Here is a 21,523-nt window from a genome sequence, read left to right as displayed (position 1 = left end):
TGGTGGTCACCCACCCAACTACTAACCTCCCGGCGTGTGGCTTAAGTACGGCTGAGCGGACGGGAAGCCCTGTTCTCCACACCCTATGGTCGTATGTACTGGCTTACCCTAAGTAGTAGATTATATAGAGCAATCATGCAGATTAAGATTGCGCGACACAGCAACACGGCTGCCCGAATTCAGTGGATGAAGTGCACCTCGTACTACAAATAGTGTCGGTAGATCTAGTAGCGTAGTATAAATGACTATAATGAATCGCCTTGTTGGTTTAATAAAGGCAGGATATAACGGAATCACTTCCTAACACAGCTACCTACCACTATATATATTTGCATTGATGTCTTGCATTGTTACTCAGATATGGTGCGAACAGATCGTGTTGATCCCTGTGTACAGGCTGTGAGTGGAGTCGTGGATGATACCCTTTCCTATATTTGCTGCTTACCTGTGCTTATATATTAGATTATACGAAGTGCTTTGAAAGACGAAAGGTTTGCCTCTACTTTACCAGGGTCTATACAGCTAGCTGTGCGATCATGCTTCTTACAAACCTTTCGAATTGTTCCAAGTATCTTTCCTCCTGAGACCCGAATCTACAGCCCGAGAGTTAACCCTCTGCAATTCTTTCTCTGGCGGGTCTTTCGTTGGTCTTGCCTATCATTTGCTATCTTCCGGAATGACCCCTTGAATAGCTGTTTGATATTACTACATCCAATATGTAGACATAGCGGGATAAAGAGGCGTACCTGGGTATCCATATCTTTCTACCATTCATGCGTTTTTCTATTTTTATCTAGACCTTATGTCTATTACTGCCAAACTCCGTGCAAGGAGACAAAATCTAAGGCATCACGACCGTCATCTTTTTTTTTTTTTTTTTTTTCTCCTTCCCTCACAATTTCCTCTTGCGATGAACCTGTCGATTCCCAAACGCTGAAAGATCAGTCTTTTTTATTTTTCCACTCCTCGTCTTGTTTTGCTCTCTTCCGGGAAAGAAGTTGATACGATGACGTCACATGATTATCCCTTTGTCAGCGAGGGGCAATAAAATATTGAGAAGCCAAAGATGCAGGTTGATATCAAGACACATCCACCCTCTATCTCGCACCTGAAGACCGCCTGCGGACCAACAGATCTAACGAACTCTCCTCGCAATCATGGCAAAAACAGTCGTCGCAACAGGCACTTCATCGGGCTTGGTAACCTTCCACCTTTCTACCCCTCACTAGTCGTTCGTCTAACATACCCCAGGGCTTTGAAGCAATCAAACAGCTGCTTCAGCAGTCGGAGCCATACAATTTCATCTTGGGAGTACGGGACACAGCCAAAGCTCAGGACGAGTACGACCGCCTCGACTTTGACACGAAGCAGCACACGATTACCATTTTCCCGCTGGATCTCCTATCTCTGCCGAGTGTGCAGTCGTTTGCACAAAACGTCCTTTCTCAGTTGGGTGCGCAGAAGCTCGATTATCTGTTCCTCTGCGCTGGCATGCTCGATAGCGCCGATGGCCCTGGACCCAATGGATCGCCATGGTGTTCGGGGTATGTAGTTAATCATCTAGGTATGAAGGAGATGAACTCGAAGGGCATTGGACCGAAGTGGCTAACGATGAAACAAAATAGCTCAACATTATTTGATTCATTTGCTCCGTGACACTCTTTCTGTGTCACAATCGCGAGTTGTCGTTGTTTCCTCGGGCGCCATTCGCAATGTGAGAGGCCAGGATCCAGGTAAGCTCACGTTCTCTGCTTATTACTCAGTACCATCTGCCTTTTACATATTGACTCGAGTTATATTAGCAACACTCGATGTAGACCTTAAGGCAAATTCCAAGGCAGGAGTTAGGGCCGTGTACAGTGCCTCAAAGTTCGTTCAATTACTCGGCGCATTTTACTGGCGCCGCGAACTTCCCTCGTGCACGATCATTGCCGTCTCACCGGGCCTTATCCCAAGCACCAAATTGGCCACTGATATGGGCTTGTCCATGGATATGCCGGATGCGAAAAGCATTCCCGAGGGTAAGTTCACTGGCATAATAATGATTAGGAGAAAATTGACTTAACATGGACTGTTCAACAGGAGCTCAAAACCTCCTTCGGGCATTTACTGCGACCGATATCCCGTCGGATCCAGAGCAGCTCTTTTTGACGAGCTGGGGGGAGTGGTGGCCGAAGGATGTGTATTCTTTGGCTCTTGACCAGAAGTTGCAGAGAAAATGGTGTTTGACTAAAGAAGAGATTGAACAGGCTGAGGGATTGGCGTGAGTGGAATCTGAGGCGCATTATGATTCCTTGAATGCGATGGGAGTATTATAGACGAAAGCTGGCAATAGTTATGGATTCCACTTGTATAGATGGAAACAACAACTTACCCGCGTTTCTTCGTACCTCGGCAGGCTATACCTGTTTCGCAAGAAATACCGGCTAATTAAGGGCCAAAGGCTTTAACCCCGCGCCCTTGAATTTACTCTGACTCACTCATAAACAAGCGTGAGGGTGGATTCTTCAGTTCCAGAACTCTCACCATAACACCCGAGGTACTACTGAAGAATCCGGACCTCGTTTGTATTACCTTCTGAATATTGACTGCGTCTAATTCACAGACTCATCTAGTATGAACGACATGGCTTCTCTACGTGCCAAGCTTTTGAATGGTCTCATTCACAGCCATCCACGCGCTCCTCTTGCACCTCGTGCCACAGCATCGTTTTCAACGCGGAACATTCTACACAACAAGGACAACACCTCAAAGACTAATCAACCAAACGATAAGAGCAACGCAGGTTACTGGAAGTATGATCTGAGCTTCAAGACTCAGATGAGCAAAGCAGTGCTGTTTGCTGTTCTTGCCGGCGCTGGCGCTGTGGAAAGCTGGACTTGGTACTGGGAGATCCGGGAATGGTGGACGGGCGTGCGAGACGACGGGGGGGAAATATAGGTTATATAGACTGGTGTCGGTGAGGCTATCACTTTCCCATGGAGGCTGTGAATGATAGATTAATGCAACAAAGCCTCGTCTACAATTCTTCCGGGAGACCAGTGCTTCTGATTTGTTTTCATCTTTTCCCCGGCCCCAAGAGAGAGCCGGATGCCAACCCGGTCACACATCACCTGAAGGGTCGTCCATTGCCTCCTGAAGGCCTCCCTGATGCGAATACTGGTTCCGTGTGGTTCCTCCCGCTCAGGAGAGACGAGCAGGTACTGTAGGTTTGGAAACTGTTCCTCACGCCGAGTAAGAAGATCCTCGAGGTGGGTGACCAATACAGCACAGTTGTTAACATTACAGTCCGCTAGATGTAAAACTCTCAAGGTCTTAGGCAGAATATCTCCAAGCCAGACCATATCCTCTGTCTCCTGAGGGTGGAGATTGAGAAGGTTGCTGGCGCGAATCCGTAGATCCCACAGCTTGGAAAAATCCGCCAACGACCCAAACCACCGATCATGTGAGATTGGGTCGACATTCCCCTTATAGAGATGAGTTGGTCGAGGGGTGGACGCATCTCCTAGATCATTCAGGTGGAGCACCTCTAGGCTGTGTTTCTGTGTTTGGAGCGCCTCGTGGAAGCACCAAGGCCGAAAGCTAGTGTCAACACCCATGCAATCCTCCTCGTCCTGACGCGAAACCCAGATAATGTCGTTCGTATGCTGGTATACAAAGCGCTTAAGGTTGGCACATGAGGTAACAAAATCGGCCATCCCATATCTTCCGTTACAAAAGAAGTCCAAGACTAGCTCTTCAACCGGCGAGGTAGCTGGAACTGGAAAGAAGGCCGGATGGTCTGCTGCACTGTGGGTCGAATGAAGCTCCTGTACTGGGCCGAGTCGTAAGGTGCGCAGGGAAGGCAAGTGAAATAAGGGAAGGTATTCGCGGTGACTCAACACAGTAGAAAGGTAGCTCCAGGAAAGCTCGAGTTTTTCTAACCGCTGCAAGGCGAGGAAAGTGTTGCAATCAAAAGGAAATTGCTTCCACGCAGCCTTCGAAACGATTCGGGTGATCCAGCCTTCAGGGTGGCTATGCTGTGCTGAAATTGTAGCAAGATTGGGGAGAATAGCCATTGAAAGGGCAATCCACGCTTCACCCTGGTTACTTGATAGGTTTTTGCGCCATGCATCATACTCTACAGGCGACTCACTGATGAGATCTATAAGATCCTGAACTACCGGGCCTAATGGGGCCAGTGCACCTTTATTGGCAACATTGTTTATTGAGAGCTCGCGGATGGAGAACCTGATAATCGGATTGGCAAGGGCCGCCACAATCAGACACCGAAGCTCAGGCCATTCGAGGTGAGTCGAGCAGAAAGCGATTCCCAGCAATGAGGCACGCCAACGCCGACATATCTGGACTAGGTTCAGTCGGTCTCGTGCGTTGGGAATTTCATGGAGGATGGCCAGGATGATCTCTGCTGGCAGGCGATCCATCTTCGCAAGGTATTCTGGCAATATGTCAGCAAATGTCAGACAGATTACCAAGACGTTTACCTATAATGGCGCTAAATTTACCGCTAGGCTATATTTGTTAATTGATGTGCATTAGTAGGTACCTAGTAAGCTACGAAGTCCACAGTTGATGAAGGGGTGACCGTGCTTTAATGATACGAGAGAAAATATACCGAATCAGCCCATGATATTCGCAATGCACGACATTGTCGAATATGTATTCTTTGCGGGCTAATACCATCAATGACCTTGCGATGTAGGTCCAACGCCACGAGAGGCCGTGTGGCACACCTCATGGACGTTTGACAAGTGTATTCACTAGCGGTACGCCTTTGCATAGTCTCCTAGATACCATTGACATACGTGTAGGATTCCTTTGTGAAGAAACCAGAACCATACATAAGATACTGTGAAGTTGGTAATCTATGCTCATCACTCCTTCTAATCATACCTTCAGTCAAACTTGTGGGACTGGCAACAAGACGCCTTGGAGTGTCACAACGAAGCAATATACAACATACAATGTTTCTGTCAGGAGCTTGAGTGTTCTCCTCATTTCTTCATAAAACGGGGATAATGAGATCGTCGACTGATAAGGGACATCTCAACCCATGTCTCACCTACATACGCTACTTGATTCCCTAATCATAAATGTACGCTCTCATATTGAGGTAGGATACAATACAGTCTAAGGCTCTGCAGTTTCTGCTTCGTGAAGAGATAATGCTGCTTGGACTTTGGTACTTTGCCATCATGATAGTCGTTGAGAATCACGAGTACGACAGCGTTCTCACCAGTCGATCCTCCCTCGCTTCTACGTCGAAGAGCGTCCGTCAGTTTGTCCTTGGCTTCATCGTCGTAGTTCAGCACCATGAGTGCAATAGCATTCTCGGAAGCTACATCCCTAGGTTACGTAGACCGTCTCATGCTTCCTCGTACTTGGCGACTCCAAGAAACATTATGTTTTTCAGAATGTTGGCCGCCACAAGATGTCCCAAGCCACTCGCAACAGCTCTACGTGAATGGAGCCCTGATGAGCCAGATACCAAGGTGATATTCAGCATTACCCGAAAAACATTAGTCCATAGGTTGGTCAATAGGCCAACTGGGCGGTCTAGTCAGTATAAGTTTCCAGATTTTTTCCATCCTCACAGTCACCGTAGTAAGTCCCCACAAATACGATTTATTCTGCAGTCTCGCAACTAAACAGATCGTAGCTGTATATAAAGGTTATATATTTCTATTATTTCCTCTCGTAATATATTACCTAAAGATTATACAAGCAATTTGGGACGGAAAAATACTTTGACCGACCAAGGACAACTGAAACTCCCGTCTCGCAAGTGTGGACCAGTTGATAAAAATCATTGCAACTGGATAAATGACAACAATTCGAAATGACGGTACCCTTCGGACGCTGGAAGAGCCCACTCACCCCAGAATTACTGTCAAGCAGTAGCATATCCCTTCATGAAGTGGTCGTCAATGTGAGTCCCAGTCCCAGCTCGCCAAGCTCGCCATTGGACTAACGAGAATTATTTAGGAGTCTACCGGGGCTATCTACAGCGTGGAATGCCATCCGACAGAGGATGGCCGCCATGCGATCATCCAGCATTGGCACGGCGAAAGCCGAGATGTGTTACCGAAAGATTTCAGTGCACACGCCACGGTGCAAGAGCTCGGTGGCGGTTCCCTTGCCATAAGACTAGACGGGCTGATCACGTTCTCCGACGAAGCCTCTAGCAGTATTTACCTGCTGGATCCATCCTCTACTAAAGTCACTCTGGTTCGCGAAGGGGTCAAGGGTGTCCGCTATGCGGATTTTTGCCATCATCCGATCGATGGACAGTGGATGCTTGCCATCAAGGAGGATCATCGCGAAGCCACTCCGGAGACCCAAGCATTCATGGTTCACAACTCCCTGGTGGCCATAAACATTAATACCGGTGAGGAAACCACGATCGCCCAAGGTGATGATTTTTTCTCCCATCCCAAGTTCGACCCCTCGGGGAAGCATGTCTCTTGGATTCAGTGGTCCCATCCGGACATGCCATGGACCGGAACTGTTCTCTATGTTGCCACTTGGGAAGATGGCTGTCTTAAAAACTCGCGACGTGTCGCAGGGAAAGCACAGGAGGAGAGTATTGCGCAGCCAAAATGGGGCCTGGACGGTTCGCTGTACTTTGCGAGCGATACGACAGGGTTCTGGCAGCTATATGTATGCAACATGGATGACGGTGCACCTCGCCCGTTGGCACTCAAAGGTCTCGAGGAGGCGGACTTTGCCACAGCTGAATGGGAACTTGGAAGGTATGTACCATGAGTACTTCCATCCCTCATACGTAATCAAACTAACACCCCGACTAGCTCTACATATACATCCCTTGACGCGACGACTATCGTCGCAACCGTCATTACTCACGCCACGAGTCAAGTGTTCCTGATTGACACTACGACTTCCTGCGCTCGGCAGCTAGATCTTCCCTACCTGGATTTGGGATCTCGTGCTAATGGGATTTACCGAGTTTCACCAACCAGCTTCGCCATCGTTGGTTCGACGGCAACGTCCCCGCAGGAACTGGCTCTGGTATCCATCATGCCCACCGACGAGGTGCAAAGAACCGTATTGGCTTCCACTGCATCGTTCAAGTTGGATCCTGAATACGTCTCTCACGCGACAGAATTTCGTGCACCCCAAAAATACGGACCGCGGTGTGACGGCGACGTTTATATGTTCTACTTTCCTCCACAAAACCCGAACTACCAGTCGGCCGATCAGGGTGTTCCTCCTGTATTAGTCTACGTTCATGGTGGACCAAATGGCTGCGTCACCCCGGCGCTCAATCTCGAAATTCAATACTGGACCACGCGCGGCTTTGCCGTCTGCGCTCTCAACTACACGGGCTCCACTGGGTACGGTCGCGAATATCGCGAGCGTCTCTCGGGGTACTGGGGTCTCGTTGATGTCGGAGATGCCGCGAGTGCAGTCGACTTCCTGGTGGAAAAGAGTTTGGTCGATAAAGCGCGCGTGGGCATCTACGGTGGTAGTGCAGGTGGGTATCTGACCCTGCGGGCTCTTCACATGTACCCGGATGTTTGGGCCGCGGGGATTAGTTCATATGGCATTAGTGATGTCCGGGCATTGCAGGCCGATTCATACAAGTTTGAGAGCCACGATGTGGACCGGATTTTACTAAGTAAAACGAAGCCCGAGGGCCGGGATACCGAACTCACCAAGCGCAGTCCGTGCCACTTTGCGGCGCAGATGAAGGCACCGCTGCTTTTGCTGCAGGGCACGTCCGATATGGTCGTCCCTGTCGCACAAGCCAGGATGATGGCCGATGCGATGCACAAGTGTGGGAGAGTAGCAGAGGTGGTTGAGTTCGAAGGCGAGGGCCATGGCTGGGTTGGCCACGAAACCATTTATGAGTCATTTAAGCGGAAGGAGGAGTGGTGGCAGCTTCATTTGACTTGATATAGACTTGATGTGATAAGAAGTCAATCGTCCCCATATGTAGTCTCATCTAATACGCGGTATCGTCTGCGGAGCCGCTGTTTTTCCCGGCGTTTATTCTCCAGCGCATCGTGACATTGAAGATTAGCCTCTCACCGTGGATAGGCTTCCAACTCCTTGTGGTGAGCTTGAGCTTGACTGAAGTATTTGCCAAAGAGATGCATCTCGTATTGAACAAAGTGGTCCTTATTCATAGTATGACTTTTCGAACAAAAGAAGATATGCCAACGCGACTAGTCATGCCTATGAGTCCTCATTCAAATATAATGCTCTCCAAAGGTCAAGGATTTCGCAGGCTGGTACTTTATTCCTTGACTTTGCTCGAAATTAGCCCTTGCATTACTCCTTGCATTGATTTGATATCCAACTAAAGCACTTACATTATCATCGTGCCGAGCTTTATATATTCTGTAGTTTTTCCACTTTTTACTATTAGCCCTGTTCGAATGGACTCCCTCTGGATTATGTAGGGTAAGAGTCAACATTATCAACTGTTCTAAGCCCCACGACAGGATGACAAGCCTTGGACTGCCTGTAAAAGGTTTGGGATCGGTGATTGTTGAAGAAGGATTGACATAGGTTTAATAGTTATTGCTGCCAAGGTCCTGCTCCCAGGCGTAATATAATTGTCGAACAGTTACCGTATCGTACCGGGTGGGGATGCGTTTAGCTAATAGGAAATCAGTATGAAGAGGTCATTCCTAGCCGAGGTCCCCGCTATATTGAAATTTGCAGGGGACCAGAGACCCTCTGGTATACAACATTGTCTGGTACTCTGTATGGATGAACATATCATAGAGTTGTGGTGACAAGAAATAGCTATGTGGGATTGTCTAGAATTAAATCTAGAAGACAGTTAGAATTAGAAATTTTAGCGTATTGCATTAAGCCAGGTCGTCGAGTATATACGATCTTAAGGCACCCTACCTCGTATATTTATGGTGGGGGTCATGTGGGGTTTTGTATATCAAGTCAGCTTACGCACCAAACGCCATTTTCTCTGCCCTTTCCTGCACCCCCAGTGTCAGACTAGAAGCTCTGGTGATCCTGGTACGATATTCCTCTATACTATACATCCAGCCTTGGTTATTGAAAGTCACCGTAAGCCATGCCCGCCAACCCACCATCCACAGCCGAGCCCAGGATGGCTGTTGACGCTACCAGTGGCAGTGATCAACAACTTCCTACAGAAAACCTGCAAGACTTCCAAGGAGAGGTCCAGGCCAATGACCAGCCTCCATCAGCAGAAATACTGCGCAAGATCCAAGACTACTCTGTACTGGATCGACATGGCAAGTCTCATCCGTTCAAGAGCCTTTATTCTGGGCCCGGTGTAGCCCAACGGGTGCTGGTGATCTTCGTCCGACACTTTTTCTGCGGCGTATGTTCAAACATTCTGTATTCTTCCAGCTACCCTCCAAATGAAGGAGATTCAATGGAAGAAGACCTCACTTACAGATATTCACAGAGCTGCCAAGAGTTCCTCCGGACGTTGTCCGCATCCATCACCCCTGGAACCCTGGAACCCCTGGCAAAAAGGACATCAGTGGTCATCATTGGCTGCGGAGATCCGGCCCTGATCGAGATGTATGGGAAAGAAACCAACTGCCAATTCCCAATCTACGCGGACCCCACTAGGCAGCTGTATCAGGACCTCGACATGATGTGCTCCTCCGCCCTTGGCAGTCAGCCAGGCTATATTCGCAAGGGCATGGCTCGCATTGTTGGTGAATCAATGTTTCAGGCCATGAAGCATATACCATCAGGTTTAGCACACAAGGGCGGATGGTACAAGCAGAATGGGGGAGAATTCCTGTTCGAACCGCTTGATATTAACGCAGAGATAACTGGTGAGCAAGAAAAGCAAGTAACGTGGTGCTATCGGATGGAAACGACTCGAGATCATACTGAAATCCCTGACCTTATGCGGGTTTTGGGTATTGATCAGAAGAATGTTCCAAATTAAAGTTGTATATTGTTAATATGGTCTCAGGCAAAGGCGTGGACTTGGTTCGGTTTGTTAACGTTCAAATGTCAGTGATAAGGAACGAAAACTTTGACTCTTACTGGCCGCTATATGTGGTCTCTTCAAGCAGGCTCCTGATGATGATGATGAACATAAAAGCGTTCAATGAACGTTGTCGCAAGCAAGATGCGATCATAGTCAATATAATGAGTTACTCCTTATTTGACTGAGGACCTCCGTAAGAAGCACACCCATGGAAAACACGAAGCAGTAGCACAAGTCGCATTCAGACATCAGGCAGTACATCCTCCATTAATTCACCTAAATACTCCGCGGGTCGCATGCTGGTTGAGAAATTCTCTGATCGATGCTGAAATTGCGACAACAACCTTCCAGTTACAGCTATACCACCCATCCAACATGTCCGCACCTACACCACGATGCACCGTCAACAGACTTTCCGAGTTCACCATCTGCTTAATATTTGTAGTTCTCAATACCCTAGAACGACCCCACGGGATCTTGATTGATTCTAGAGACGTGTAGGAGCGCGGCCGGGAGATCGCCTTTATGGTGTAAAATCAGCCAGATGATAACCGGCAAGTTCTGTGTCAAAACATGGCACCTGAAGTGAGTGTTTGTCAGAATGATTGACATCCGAGCGGCCAATAGTGAAAGAGCTGAATAGGATAGTCGTCATGATCGAGACAGATTTGCGTTTCTCTTTCCAAGAGGAATTTCTGTTCAATGAGATCTCTGTGTCCATAACCACCTCTTGAAGGCAACTGACCACTCAAAAAGGATTCGAAATACTTGAAAAATCGTGTCGATTTATTACGATAGGTAGATTATAGTTGAGGATCAACGGGCAACAGCCAGTTGAAGCGGTGATGAGAAAAATACTTCATATCTGCCTACCGGGGTTCGCTCCCTACTAAAATGCCTTCCACTTATTTCCACAACGCTTGTAAGTCAGGAGTACTTCCTGTGTCTCTTAAGCTAAAGTAACTGCTTAAGCACCAGCCATGCCTTAAAGCCAACACACTCCTCCGCCGTTTCTCCAGCACTGACCCAAGTACGCCAATCCGAAAACAATGCGGGCCAAATGATCCCTACAATCACCTCCCAATCCTGCAAACCAAGGGAACAGATCCCATTCCGCACGAAGCAGCCGGCATGTGTGGCAATGGCATCTTTCTCCAGCTGGACACAATCCGTCTGCTCATTAGCTGGTACAGACAAGAGAGGCACAAACTGTTCCTGGAGACAGAGCATGGCATTCGTGCTCCATGATTGGCCAGAGGGGGAGAGAAAGGACCGATATTTGAGGGTCTTGGTGCAGTACTTTTTGCCGAAGGCAAGAGGGTAGCCGGTCGGTCCGCAGTGGTAGACCCGTTCGAGGCAGGTTGAGTAGAATGTACAGGTGTTAGGGGCTGGATGGGCGCAAGATGCGCTTGAGCCGGGGCTGCTGGGATGGTTTTCAGCGTTCGTTCGTGAGGATTTAAAGCTAGACTTCGGGTGAAGGACAGATCTTTGTGCTGTACTAGATATTGGGATCAATGCAATGATGAGTGAGAAAAAGATATTTTGGAGCTTCATGGTTATACGGTGGTTTGGGTTCATGGAAGATGGTTCGACCCATGAGCTGTTCGGAGAGGGACGTTAATCTCCATGAAAGATCAGCATCCTGGACGCATGATTTCATTTAACGTCGCCTCGTGTAATTAACTACGTGTGGAGCTTGGACTTTGCTGTCATTGACATGGCGGGATCTTCATTGGTTCAAGCCAGGTCGAAGTCGAACACACCACTTATCAGAGATGGTGTAGTTTTTGTGGATACGGAAACGTGTTTCCACTCAAAGCGGTTGCCTGTCTGTGTCGAGAAAAAGCAGCCAATAAGATGGCTCTCCTACACGCGTATTGCAAGAGTGTTCGGCATCGCGCGTCGCGCGCTGCGTCACCTGATATTATCTATCATTTTTGGGTCAATGTTTCGCAATTCGACGTCTGTGCCCACTTATCCAAGGACTGTTTGAAAAGATTATATTAGAGTTCCCTAGACGATTGATAGAGAAGGCCAGGCCCCCTCCTTCTTGAGACTGGCCCAAACGACCTCATGCAGCGACATTGTCCAGTTCCAAGAATCATCGGACACCAAGACTCTCGTTACCCAGGGAATGGACAAGTATGTGCAGAGCTTCCCAGATTGAGGGTCTGTTGCTGTGGTCCTGAAGGAGGGGGGATTGAGTCAGATATCTTGTGCTTCTTATGTACTCTCCGTTTCGCGGGTGAATGAGGCAACAGAACTGAATTCTTGTGTCAGCCGAATCACGTAAAGTTAGCTAGAGATTGATCGACTGAGTTCACACCTCCTGGTCCACTATTGCCAAGTGGGAATATCGTAGAATTCCATGAACCTGCTGGTGCTCTCGGGTACGTACATTAGCGTAAACAATGATACCCATAGCTATACACTAGCTTGGTAAGGGCACCTAGCTTCCTCATATGTCATGTATAATTAGTTATGTGGTGATCTGGCGGACCGAGGTCCGGAAGTGAACCCTGAACCGGATATTTGCAGCACCGTATATAAGTTGCATACCCGATAGCACTATGTCATTAAGTCTAACCCTGATATACTTGCCAAAATGACAACAAAGATAACTCAGGGGTTTGAGACTGCAAATATGAATTTCATTGACATTCTCAACATCGTTCTACCAGAGAACGCATCTTTAACTTTCTTCGCTGGTCTACCATGTAGTGGCCCATATTTGAACGATTCCAGAGGGTCGGGGAGGCCTAAACCTAGCGGGTTTTGGGTCGGGTGCGGGACAATTCATCAAAGTAGGAATTTCAGGCTTTATCATATAAGATTTCGGCCAAGGAAGTGCAGCCAAGGGTGTTGAGTCATGATCCGCCATAAATGGGGATAAGTCCATTTTTATTTTTTCTTTTATGGGGCCATGTAGTATGCTTCATGGCCAAAGCCGAGGGTCAGGTAATGCAATGTGGGGTCTTTCCCATGGCTCCTTAGCGGTTGTTGGTCTCGTGAGGACTTCAGTGGTGAATTGTAGCCACCCGTTATCATACAATTCTATTTTTACTGACGCACAAAATGTAGCTAGAATGAATGCATAATCTGTTAGCGTGGTTGGCAATGACAGTTTTATTCGTAATATAAAATAAGTTCCACTGATGTGCTTTCAATTCAAAAGAACCATTGCCATTAAAGAACCTCTCATACTGTTTGAAACTTGGTACTAAAGATGACTTTGTAGTTTTGGGCACAGTTATTGTCGCAGTACTGATTTCCAAGAACCTTATAACAAACACAGAGTTGTAGCGTTATGGAAGCGCTGTTTTGCCGGCCATCCAGAGTTATCAAATCTGAATTGATCATAGTCCTCGTCAACTCGATCGGACTTTCCCACATAGACGGCTGCAGTATAGTAAATAGGCCCCCAACTGTCAAATGAAAATCTTGCTGTAACAGCTTTCTCATATGCAATGTTTGCGACTTCAACAATTCCTTGAACTGTTTTGTTATCCCCCAGTAGAGCAATTTCTACTAAGTGAACTAGGCCTTGGAGCCTTTGCTGCATTCCGAGATCAGGACACACCATGGTCCATCGTATGTTACTCGAATTCATATTGGAGATATTATCCAATTGACCGAAGCAGATATCACTTTCTGGCTTTTCCTCGCCTTGAGATACTGAGCGTGCTCGATCATAGGGTTCAAAGGATTGGACCTCAACTAGTGGATTGGCAAAGTGGACGGACTTTCTGCTGTTCTGCAGCTATGTTAAAAAAACATGATATTTGTACACTTTTGCAGAACTATTCTTTATCCAGTCGGTTGTCATGTGCACCAGGCGAAGGCTCACGTTCTTTTGTGTTTTTCCAACATCAGGGTGTTTTGCAAACCCCAATGTCCTTTGAGGGCGTTCCAAGGAGATATAATTTTTCCATAGAGGTTCTGCTAAGTATGGTTTGCAAAGCTAGGTGAAACTAGAACACAATGCTATTATTTTTGTTTAGTAGGGTGAGAATTTCAAGTAATCGGTGCAGAAAATCTTTAAGGCAATACACGCGTCTTCTCGCTAAGAATATCCTAAGTTATTGTAGTCCATCAACGATATACGTAGGCAAGTACATTCTTGTATGATGACAGATCAGTCTTTAGCTACTAAGGTAATATAGTGGCATGACTGTAAATGTACCAGTCATATGAAAGCCGAGTCTCTGGTGGGGTAAATAAGGTTCACTAACCCATGGCCGAGCGACCAAGTTTCCCGGCTCCTAAATCAACTTTTACGATTCCCCTTCAAAATCCGGCAAAACTGTTGTATGAAGCTGCCCTTCGTATAGGTCCCAAAAGTCAACGCGAAGACATTACCCAAGTGACCATAAATTAGCTGTTCTTAAGATGCCTCTCATATTGATCAAAAACTTTCCTAGGTTAGCGCGCTTTCCCATTCAGCCTGCCCCCATGAGTTATCTGTAAAACAAGATGCTAACCTAATCGGTAAACGAGCGGCCACCCCTGCTCCGATATAAGAAATAAAAATAGTCAAAACACCATGAATTCAGACTCCTATATAAAAAATGAATAGTTCTATCAATTCGGGCAGTGTATAATTTTATGGCAGTCTATACCACAGCCAGAACATCTAAATAGGGCACGCCTAGGAGTCGATTCAGTAGGCAAAACCCTATCTGTCTGTATGCCTTCATTTGCCTGAATTCGGCGCTCTACAAGAATTCGGGCTTCAGATACTAATATGCCTTCTTCAAAAGTAATCTGTTTAGTAGAGTACTTTAGCCTTTTAATCCGCCTTTCGTTTTCAGCCTGATTTCGCTCAAGCTGATATTTCAATGTCGTTGTATTATGGAAGGCTTGTTCAATGCCTTTTATTATTTCATTTAGGCGAGCTTTAATAGGCCGATCGGGACTGCAATACCGATTGTTAAGCAGCTTTTTAAAGCTAGATTCTGACTTCTCCAGCTGTCTGACTGTATGAGGTGTTTTAGGCGCTGAGCTGCCCCGGCTGTTGGGTCTACTACCCGGAGGTATAGGGGTCTTAAGCTGGACTGTCAGCTGAGATAGAACACACTCAGGAGATAGAGAAACTAGGCCAGGAGCTCTAAAAGCACTATAAATATTGCTGCTGCTAAAGGCCTCTGTATGGGCCTCAGGATACGCGTTCAGGAAATCGAGTTTATCAATATGATTAAGCCCACAGCGCATCTTAGATTGAACTAGGTGTCACAGATCCGATGATGACTCTGCATGATGACTGTATCGTATACCTTGCCCGCTGTGCATAGACAACTCGGTGGCCGAACGGCGACGTCGGAGTCTATATCCGTTGCCTTTTCAATAGTGTACAATAGTCCCCTGTCAGTCTTATTTTGTTAGGGAAAGAAGGGGGTCCTTCTGGCTATAAAGTTAGCCTGATGTTCGGCCTACTGGATGAATTACCTGGTCAGTGTGATCAAGACTGAGGAATTGGAAAGTGAGAGACTATCGCTAGCAGCTATGCAAATTCTTTGAGATTGACTTTTAAGATTTATTTTCAGTATAGCACAGAACAACCTATCATTGACTTTTGTCCAAAGTCTGCGATGTCGACATGAGATAAAACTTTATATGGAAAATACGCCACTGAAAGGGCAAAACTGATTGCTGGTCAAATGCATTTGTGAACTTCTGATAGGCTGTTGTAATTACAGAAATAGGAAAATTTATCAAAATAGTCAGTTTAAAAACGGGACTAGCAGCCAAAGGCTTACGATGGTGAGTCTATACACGATCCAGACGTCCTGCGTGACAGGGTGAAGTCAAATATCATGAAATCATCAGATTGATCAGGAGGTCTACAGCTGATGTAGTTCATGATGCAAGCTTGACACCGCACCTAAATTCTAGCAAGCCTCCTGCTCGATCTTAATCACATGCTTATTCTATAGTGCTCTAGTCCGTTATGCTTTTTCACAGACTGGTAAAAATGATTTCCTCTCTATATGTACACATAAACCAGTATCACCAGATTTTACTTGGCGTATGATTCAATTGGGGATTCCACAGCGGATAATTCCAGTGCTAGGAAATTTCCCATGGAATGCAAACTCAGTAAACCACTATAGGTAGTAGTTCATGATGTAATATTGACATTATTCCTATCGATTGGTGGACTTCGCACCTAATTGAAAAGATTGGTCATTCCACGAAGTTCTAGGCATTACTACAGAGTGCGCAAGTTTCAGCACATATTAACCAATGCTACCTTGTTGTAGATTACTCGTGCTCTTGTCTAAGGCGATTCCTTTAGCATCAAGCCCAGGACAAAGATTATTTACTACCGAATTTCCAAGAGCATCGAATTACAGAGCCATATCCTTGACACCCTTCTTTCACAGAAGTCCTTCGAGCCTTGGCCGTATGCTCGAAGACTACGACAATTTCTTATCGAATAAGGGCCTCGGTAACCTTCGTTCTTGTACATTCACGCCAACCTTTGATGTGTGAGAAACCAAAGAAGGGTATGAGCTCGAGGGAGAGCTGCCTGGCGTCAAGCAAAAGGATATCGAGATTGAATATCTTGACCCAAATATTATGCAAATCAAGGGCCATACTGAACACTCTTCCGAAGAGAAGGACGGGTCCTGGTGGGTTTCTGAGCGTTCCATGGGTGACTTCCGACGGTCATTCTGTTTTCCATCACCTGTTGATCGCGATGCGACGCACGCTCACCTGAGAGATGGAATCCTCACCGTTACTGTTCCCAAAACTATGAAACATGAGGAAACCAAAAAGATTACAGTTGAAGAATGATGTTTGAATTTTTTTTAACTGTTTCCTTTGATTTCTTTCTGTTCGCAGTGTATTTGAAATCTGTCATTTTCTTTTTAACACATCAAAACCAAATTGTAATAATGTTGGGAGGGTTGCTTTCTTATCATAACAAATGAGGCTTAATTTCTTTTCTTTTAAAAAGGAAACTTAAACCTCTAATATTTTCTCTCAATCAACTGAAATCGCGTGGAGGTACCTTCGCCAGTAAATCTGTGTAAAGCTACAAAGAAATAATGAAAGTCTGATATCTCTACACAGGTCAGAATGGGCCGTACTTATAAAAAGGACTTTTAATTAAATTAAATAAGACAGCGACGATCAAGCCTGTATATAAGGGGCAGATTCTCGATGCGCGGTAGGGACACATTTCACCCACAACTAAGATACCACCAGCTAACTCCTCGGGAAAATATGAAAATTGGAAGATTTATCCTATAGTTGATTGATACTTGAAATATTGCAGAATATATATATATTGGTCATTTTCTTTTCTCTTTTTGATCAATACCCATGCGTAACGAACGAGCAGCTAATGCTCACTGTTTCCTACAAACTGGTTCAGTTCATCCTCAGCCTTCTTCCTGCCATATACCTAACCGAAAACAACCCCATAAAAGACCTAAAGCGGAATTGATTGAATCGAATACAATATACGTGTGAGTTGACTTTGGCAAACTTTTCCTTCCTCTTTTCGCCCCCCTTTACGCTAAATGAAGCATAGCAAAACTAGCTAGTATTCGTATGAAGAAACATGTCATGCCATTTCCGGAAGACATTATTCGGATCATATTTAATTTTCAGTTTCTGCAGCCGAGCAATGTTGTCACCGAAAATCTGCTTGGAATTGACTTCGTGCCCTGAATATGCAAGGGTAATTAGCCTCATATCTGTCGACTACTGTGGGATACGCACCAGCATAGTTTGCATAGACGCCAACCCCATCACCCAGTTCGGTACTTCTCGCGACACCCGCACGTTCCCCGATTTTATGCGCCATGTCCTGCTGTAAGGATCGCATCTTATAGTCCAGCTCGGCGTGATGCCAACAAAACATCAAACCGGCATTGTAGTACTTCCCCCGATTCGCGAATGCGGTTGCATCGTTAGATACTTTGATCACTTGGTTATAAGGCAATAACTCAAACACCACAATACTCTCGTTCACACGAGGATACATATTAATAATGTTGTCAAAGTCTGTATATAACTCCTTAAGAAATTGGAGGTCCAGTGGCAGAGTCACATTTGTCGCACCAAACCTCTTGCGTCCCCCAAACCTAGCAGCTCTGTTCATAAGGGTATTGATTTCGGGGTAAGGCATCATATTAGTCTCGCTAACAACCGCGTCTAGCGCCAGAATTGGTTGGAAGAAGCTCTCCGCCTCCTCTCTTGGGCCGTTGTAGAATGGGATGACAAAGATCATGAGGACTTCCATCGGAGATGGGACCGCGAATCCAAAAAAAAGGCCTTCGTTGCCAGTTGAAAGCTGCTCAAAACGATTGGCAAACTCCACAATTTTGGGCAGCTTGTCAACGGTAAAGTATAGCAGTCCTCCAAAAACCTTATTCCTTTGTGAGTGGGCCCTGAAGACAAGCTCTGTGGCAACGCCAAAATCCTGCCCTGCGCCTCGAATGGCCCAAAAAAGATCAGGATTTTCCGATCCAGATGCCATAACGATACTGCCATCGGCCAATACCATTTTTACGCTGAGTAGATTATCTATTATCAGGCTGTGGCGTCCAGTGAGCCAGCCATATCCACCTCCCAATGCTGTGCCGCCCACACTTGTCTGGTTTACAGTACATCCAACAACGGCTAGTTGAAAGCTGGCTGCGGCCGTGTCAACATCGCTCCATGTTGCACCTGCCTGGGCAGCCACTGTTTGAGAGGCTGGGTCAACAACAACGTTGGACATTTTAGACAGGCTGATCACAATTCCGCCATGAGTCGAGGAAGCTCCACTTGTGCTATAGCCGCCGCCCTGAACGACGAAAGGGATATGTCGTTTAGTAGCAAAGCCAACCACTTTCGACACCTCATTAGTAGAAGTGACTCGAACTACGGCGCCCTAACGTAGTATAAGCAAGTGGTGTATCAGCGACAAGACAGGTACGGCACTTACAGCCTCTCTCTCGCATGACTCACTGAACCGGGTGATGCTCTCCGCATAATTTTCATCATCCGGCGTAATCACTTCTGCATTTGTTTCATGTAGCTCCTTCTTAAGCAATAGCGCACGTGAGTAGCTTAAGAATGGCATTCTGAGGGATAGAGAATATAGACGACAGGTGGCATAAAGTAAGCAGGGTATGAGTGGGGTATTTCTAGTTTTAGCTGGCCTGAAACCATTTCTCCCAATGTCTGGGTTTTTATATCCACTTATATTACGGTTATTACGACTATCACCATTAATATTATTATTATTATTATTATTATTATTATTATGATGATGATGTTTACCAATGCCTCTACCCTATGTCATGAGATGAGAAGAGAAAATAAGTTATCTGAGTCAATGATGTAAAAGTTCGTACCGTGGAAAAGTCGCTGATAGATCATAACATTGGCTGGGGATCACCATACTTATTTGTTCTAGCCTCGTCCATTTTGATCACAAGATCCAGGGATTCTCACCCATTTTGCATTATGCTACTAGTTAGAATATATTACCCGAATAATTAAATCAAGCGGCCTGACCTCCATGTCAATCATACTTTTATTGTTGGTCCATCTAGCTTTGAATATCACATATTTATTGGCTAAGGTTTTCCTTCCCATAGGTCTTTAACTTATGTACTACCCAATAATTGCTCCCCCTTACTATACGAGACCTTATTTGGCTGCAAATTACATGACTCGTATAACTAACTATAAACCGTCTCTGTTGCCCATGTCTAGTCGATTTCTGCCATGCGTCCACCGCTTGAGGTGGACGCATGGCAGACCGAAGAAGCCAATTTGGCCGCGAGAACCCAGTTTAGATAGCATTCGATCACTTGCATTCTCAGTCCTGCATCAACACCTCCTCAATGACTACGACGAGGAGCAACACCTCTATGTGAAGTTTCATGCCGAGAAACTGACCAAGAGACTCTTCATTATCGGCCACCCCAACCTGGAGAAGAAATTTATTTTCCAGGTCCAACTACCAGTCGATCCATTCTTTGTGACAGAAAACGAGATCGCGACTGTTAGTTTTCTTCGTCAAAATATCGATATACCAGTTCCTTCGATACTTGCGTGGAACAGTTCATCCGATAATATTCTAGGATATGAATGGACCATGGTTGAGATGCTCGACGGAGTCTCGCTGGGAGAAATTTAGGCAGAAATGCCGTTAGACGCCAAGCTAGGCCTGGCTGAGAATTTGGCACGCATCTTTGCTCAATTGTGGAATCAGAAGTTTGACCGTATTGGATCTCTTTTCATTGGCCAACGGTTGCTGGACGCTACCGAGCAGTTTGAGATCTACTTTGAAGACCTGCCCTCGCCATCCTTCAAAGTTGGTCAAATGGTATCAATGCCGTTCTTTATCGGAAGACGCTGTTTCTTGCCGTCTTATCGTAGCCCATTCAAATCTTCGAGGAGCTGGATGAAAGCACAGATTGGCCTGGAGCTCGAATATGTTATCACTGGACAGGAAGTTCTCTAGCTTTCGCCGGAGCTGGGCCCAGAGGACATCAACCTTCAGCCAGCGTTTCTGGAAACAATCGATGACTTCCAAGATGTCTGTCAGGATTAACTCAGAGCTCTAGCTTCCATCTTTTCATCATCAGATGAAGAGTCTCTGTTCTATCTCTGTCATCATGGGTTAAACGAGGAAAACATTCTGTTGTACCCGACTTCCTACGAGATATTGGGCATTCTGGACTGGGATATGACTTCGATTCTTCCAGATTGGCTTGTTCAAGAGTATTCTCGAAGATTTCAAAACATCTTGCCCAAACTTGAAAAGGCAAACTTTACTTTGGACTCCAGTCAACCCTTCGATAGCGAGTTCAGGAGGTGGTATATGTTTCCAAAACGGCTACTAGATCCAGATCCAGAGCATGACCAGCAGCTTCAGGACAAGTTTGATGAGATATTACGCAAAGATGGAGTCAAAGTTCCTCTCAACAAACCTCAGGACGAAAAGAAAGATTTCTACACGGGGGTGCTGAATCTTGGAAATAACTGGGAAATAGCGAGAAAGTATCTGTCTAAGTCCCGGCATTTCAAGATGGAATGGCAACAATTAGGATGGTCAGGTGGACTTGATGACTCTTCATCTTCCAAACTTGAGTGAGCAAAAGGCACGTACATACTTGGCTCAGAACGTAAATCATATTTCTGCTAAGGGTTTTATTTGTAGTTTAGATTCCTTCCAATTGTACTTTTTGTAACAATCAACGATCATCATTACTGCTGGAGGTCGGTCAGGGTAACTACGTGCGTTTGCACCCTCTCGCCAAACAAATGGTTCAGTACTTGACAGGGTGAGATGAACCATTATCGTAGCAGCAAAATTCCTCATATGTACCGTAAGCACCATATGAGATCATTACCTTGGAAAGGTTCCGCAAAATACATACTTTTCGGACTCGAAAATACTTGAAAAGGTCAAGGAACCTGAGGAACGACCCAAGTTGGCCAAAAAGGGTGCGAACCGTGTCCATAAATATGTAAATATTTTATTTTTTCTGTTAGTGCAACGAAAAAACTACTTTTTTCCTCTCTCTCCTTTTTTTTTTTTTTTTT

At 45.9% G+C, this 21,523-nt stretch overlaps 9 protein-coding genes across 9 annotated transcripts; 6 read left to right on the top strand and 3 right to left on the bottom strand.

Moving 5' to 3' along the window:
* Positions 1-1,077: 1,077 nt before the first annotated feature.
* Positions 1,078-2,346, top strand: BDV27DRAFT_8924 (uncharacterized protein). The gene is made up of 5 exons (XM_032077889.1): positions 1,078-1,199; positions 1,252-1,564; positions 1,626-1,733; positions 1,803-2,021; positions 2,083-2,346. Exons 1-5 carry the CDS (start codon positions 1,158-1,160, stop codon positions 2,265-2,267), a joined length of 867 nt encoding a protein of 288 aa, XP_031926306.1. The 5' UTR covers positions 1,078-1,157; the 3' UTR covers positions 2,268-2,346.
* Positions 2,347-2,516: 170 nt separating this feature from the next.
* On the top strand, positions 2,517-3,071 carry BDV27DRAFT_8915 (uncharacterized protein). Its single transcript, XM_032077887.1, has 3 exons — positions 2,517-2,539; positions 2,606-2,959; positions 3,014-3,071. Exon 2 carries the CDS (start codon positions 2,617-2,619, stop codon positions 2,938-2,940), a length of 324 nt encoding a protein of 107 aa, XP_031926305.1. The 5' UTR covers positions 2,517-2,539; positions 2,606-2,616; the 3' UTR covers positions 2,941-2,959; positions 3,014-3,071.
* Positions 2,526-4,484, bottom strand: BDV27DRAFT_130213 (uncharacterized protein). Its single transcript, XM_032067373.1, has one exon. The coding sequence runs from the start codon at positions 4,422-4,424 to the stop codon at positions 3,000-3,002; it is 1,425 nt and encodes a 474-aa protein (XP_031926304.1). The 5' UTR covers positions 4,425-4,484; the 3' UTR covers positions 2,526-2,999.
* Positions 4,485-5,839: 1,355 nt separating this feature from the next.
* Positions 5,840-7,996, top strand: BDV27DRAFT_165546 (S9 family peptidase; the record flags this gene model as incomplete). Its single annotated transcript, XM_032073962.1, has 3 exons — positions 5,840-5,929; positions 5,986-6,752; positions 6,810-7,996. The coding sequence occupies 3 exons, from the start codon at positions 5,840-5,842 to the stop codon at positions 7,915-7,917; spliced, it is 1,965 nt and encodes a 654-aa protein (XP_031926303.1). The 3' UTR covers positions 7,918-7,996.
* Positions 7,997-9,025: 1,029 nt separating this feature from the next.
* BDV27DRAFT_165544 (peroxiredoxin-like family protein) lies at positions 9,026-10,057 on the top strand. Its single transcript, XM_032073961.1, has 2 exons — positions 9,026-9,337; positions 9,425-10,057. Exons 1-2 carry the CDS (start codon positions 9,065-9,067, stop codon positions 9,920-9,922), a joined length of 771 nt encoding a protein of 256 aa, XP_031926302.1. The 5' UTR covers positions 9,026-9,064; the 3' UTR covers positions 9,923-10,057.
* A 655-nt stretch (positions 10,058-10,712) lies between these two features.
* Positions 10,713-11,791, bottom strand: BDV27DRAFT_130209 (uncharacterized protein). The gene has a single exon (XM_032067372.1). The coding sequence runs from the start codon at positions 11,543-11,545 to the stop codon at positions 10,922-10,924; it is 624 nt and encodes a 207-aa protein (XP_031926301.1). The 5' UTR covers positions 11,546-11,791; the 3' UTR covers positions 10,713-10,921.
* A 4,410-nt stretch (positions 11,792-16,201) lies between these two features.
* Positions 16,202-16,892, top strand: BDV27DRAFT_130207 (Hsp20/alpha crystallin family protein). Its single transcript, XM_032067371.1, has one exon. It carries the CDS (start codon positions 16,547-16,549, stop codon positions 16,763-16,765), a length of 219 nt encoding a protein of 72 aa, XP_031926300.1. The 5' UTR covers positions 16,202-16,546; the 3' UTR covers positions 16,766-16,892.
* A 620-nt stretch (positions 16,893-17,512) lies between these two features.
* Positions 17,513-19,100, bottom strand: BDV27DRAFT_165540 (FAD-binding oxidoreductase; the record flags this gene model as incomplete). Its single annotated transcript, XM_032073960.1, has 3 exons — positions 18,909-19,100; positions 17,699-18,854; positions 17,513-17,643 (listed from the first exon to the last, which is right to left on the bottom strand). Exons 1-3 carry the CDS (start codon positions 19,044-19,046, stop codon positions 17,513-17,515), a joined length of 1,425 nt encoding a protein of 474 aa, XP_031926299.1. The 5' UTR covers positions 19,047-19,100.
* Positions 19,101-19,676: 576 nt separating this feature from the next.
* On the top strand, positions 19,677-21,071 carry BDV27DRAFT_158974 (uncharacterized protein; the record flags this gene model as incomplete). Its single annotated transcript, XM_032072794.1, has 3 exons — positions 19,677-19,976; positions 20,112-20,292; positions 20,542-21,071. 3 exons carry the CDS (start codon positions 19,677-19,679, stop codon positions 21,069-21,071), a joined length of 1,011 nt encoding a protein of 336 aa, XP_031926298.1.
* Between the last annotated feature and the right edge of the window lie 452 nt (positions 21,072-21,523).

The sequence above is a fragment of the Aspergillus caelatus genome, assembly GCF_009193585.1.
Source record: "Aspergillus caelatus strain CBS 763.97 unplaced genomic scaffold BDV27scaffold_119, whole genome shotgun sequence".
In the NCBI taxonomy this organism is placed as follows: Eukaryota; Fungi; Ascomycota; class Eurotiomycetes; order Eurotiales; family Aspergillaceae; genus Aspergillus; species Aspergillus caelatus.
This window is presented reverse-complemented; position numbering and strand designations above follow the sequence as displayed.

What these genes read in the sequence shown, in the direction of transcription:
- BDV27DRAFT_8924 (XM_032077889.1), top strand. Translation starts at nt 1,158, where the DNA reads ATGGCAAAAACAGTCGTCGCAACAGGCACTTCATCGGGCTTG. An exon ending in TGTGAGAGGCCAGGATCCAG is followed by an intron (nt 1,734 to 1,802) that starts GTAAGCTCACGT and finishes GAGTTATATTAG; the next exon opens with CAACACTCGATGTAGACCTT. An exon ending in TGCGAAAAGCATTCCCGAGG is followed by an intron (nt 2,022 to 2,082) that starts GTAAGTTCACTG and finishes ACTGTTCAACAG; the next exon opens with GAGCTCAAAACCTCCTTCGG.
- BDV27DRAFT_8915 (XM_032077887.1), top strand. Translation starts at nt 2,617, where the DNA reads ATGAACGACATGGCTTCTCTACGTGCCAAGCTTTTGAATGGTCTCATT.
- BDV27DRAFT_130213 (XM_032067373.1), bottom strand. Translation starts at nt 4,424, where the DNA reads ATGGATCGCCTGCCAGCAGAGATCATCCTGGCCATCCTCCATGAAATT.
- BDV27DRAFT_165544 (XM_032073961.1), top strand. Translation starts at nt 9,065, where the DNA reads ATGCCCGCCAACCCACCATCCACAGCCGAGCCCAGGATGGCTGTTGAC. An exon ending in TCCGACACTTTTTCTGCGGC is followed by an intron (nt 9,338 to 9,424) that starts GTATGTTCAAAC and finishes AGATATTCACAG; the next exon opens with AGCTGCCAAGAGTTCCTCCG.
- BDV27DRAFT_130209 (XM_032067372.1), bottom strand. Translation starts at nt 11,545, where the DNA reads ATGAACCCAAACCACCGTATAACCATGAAGCTCCAAAATATCTTTTTC.
- BDV27DRAFT_130207 (XM_032067371.1), top strand. Translation starts at nt 16,547, where the DNA reads ATGCAAATCAAGGGCCATACTGAACACTCTTCCGAAGAGAAGGACGGG.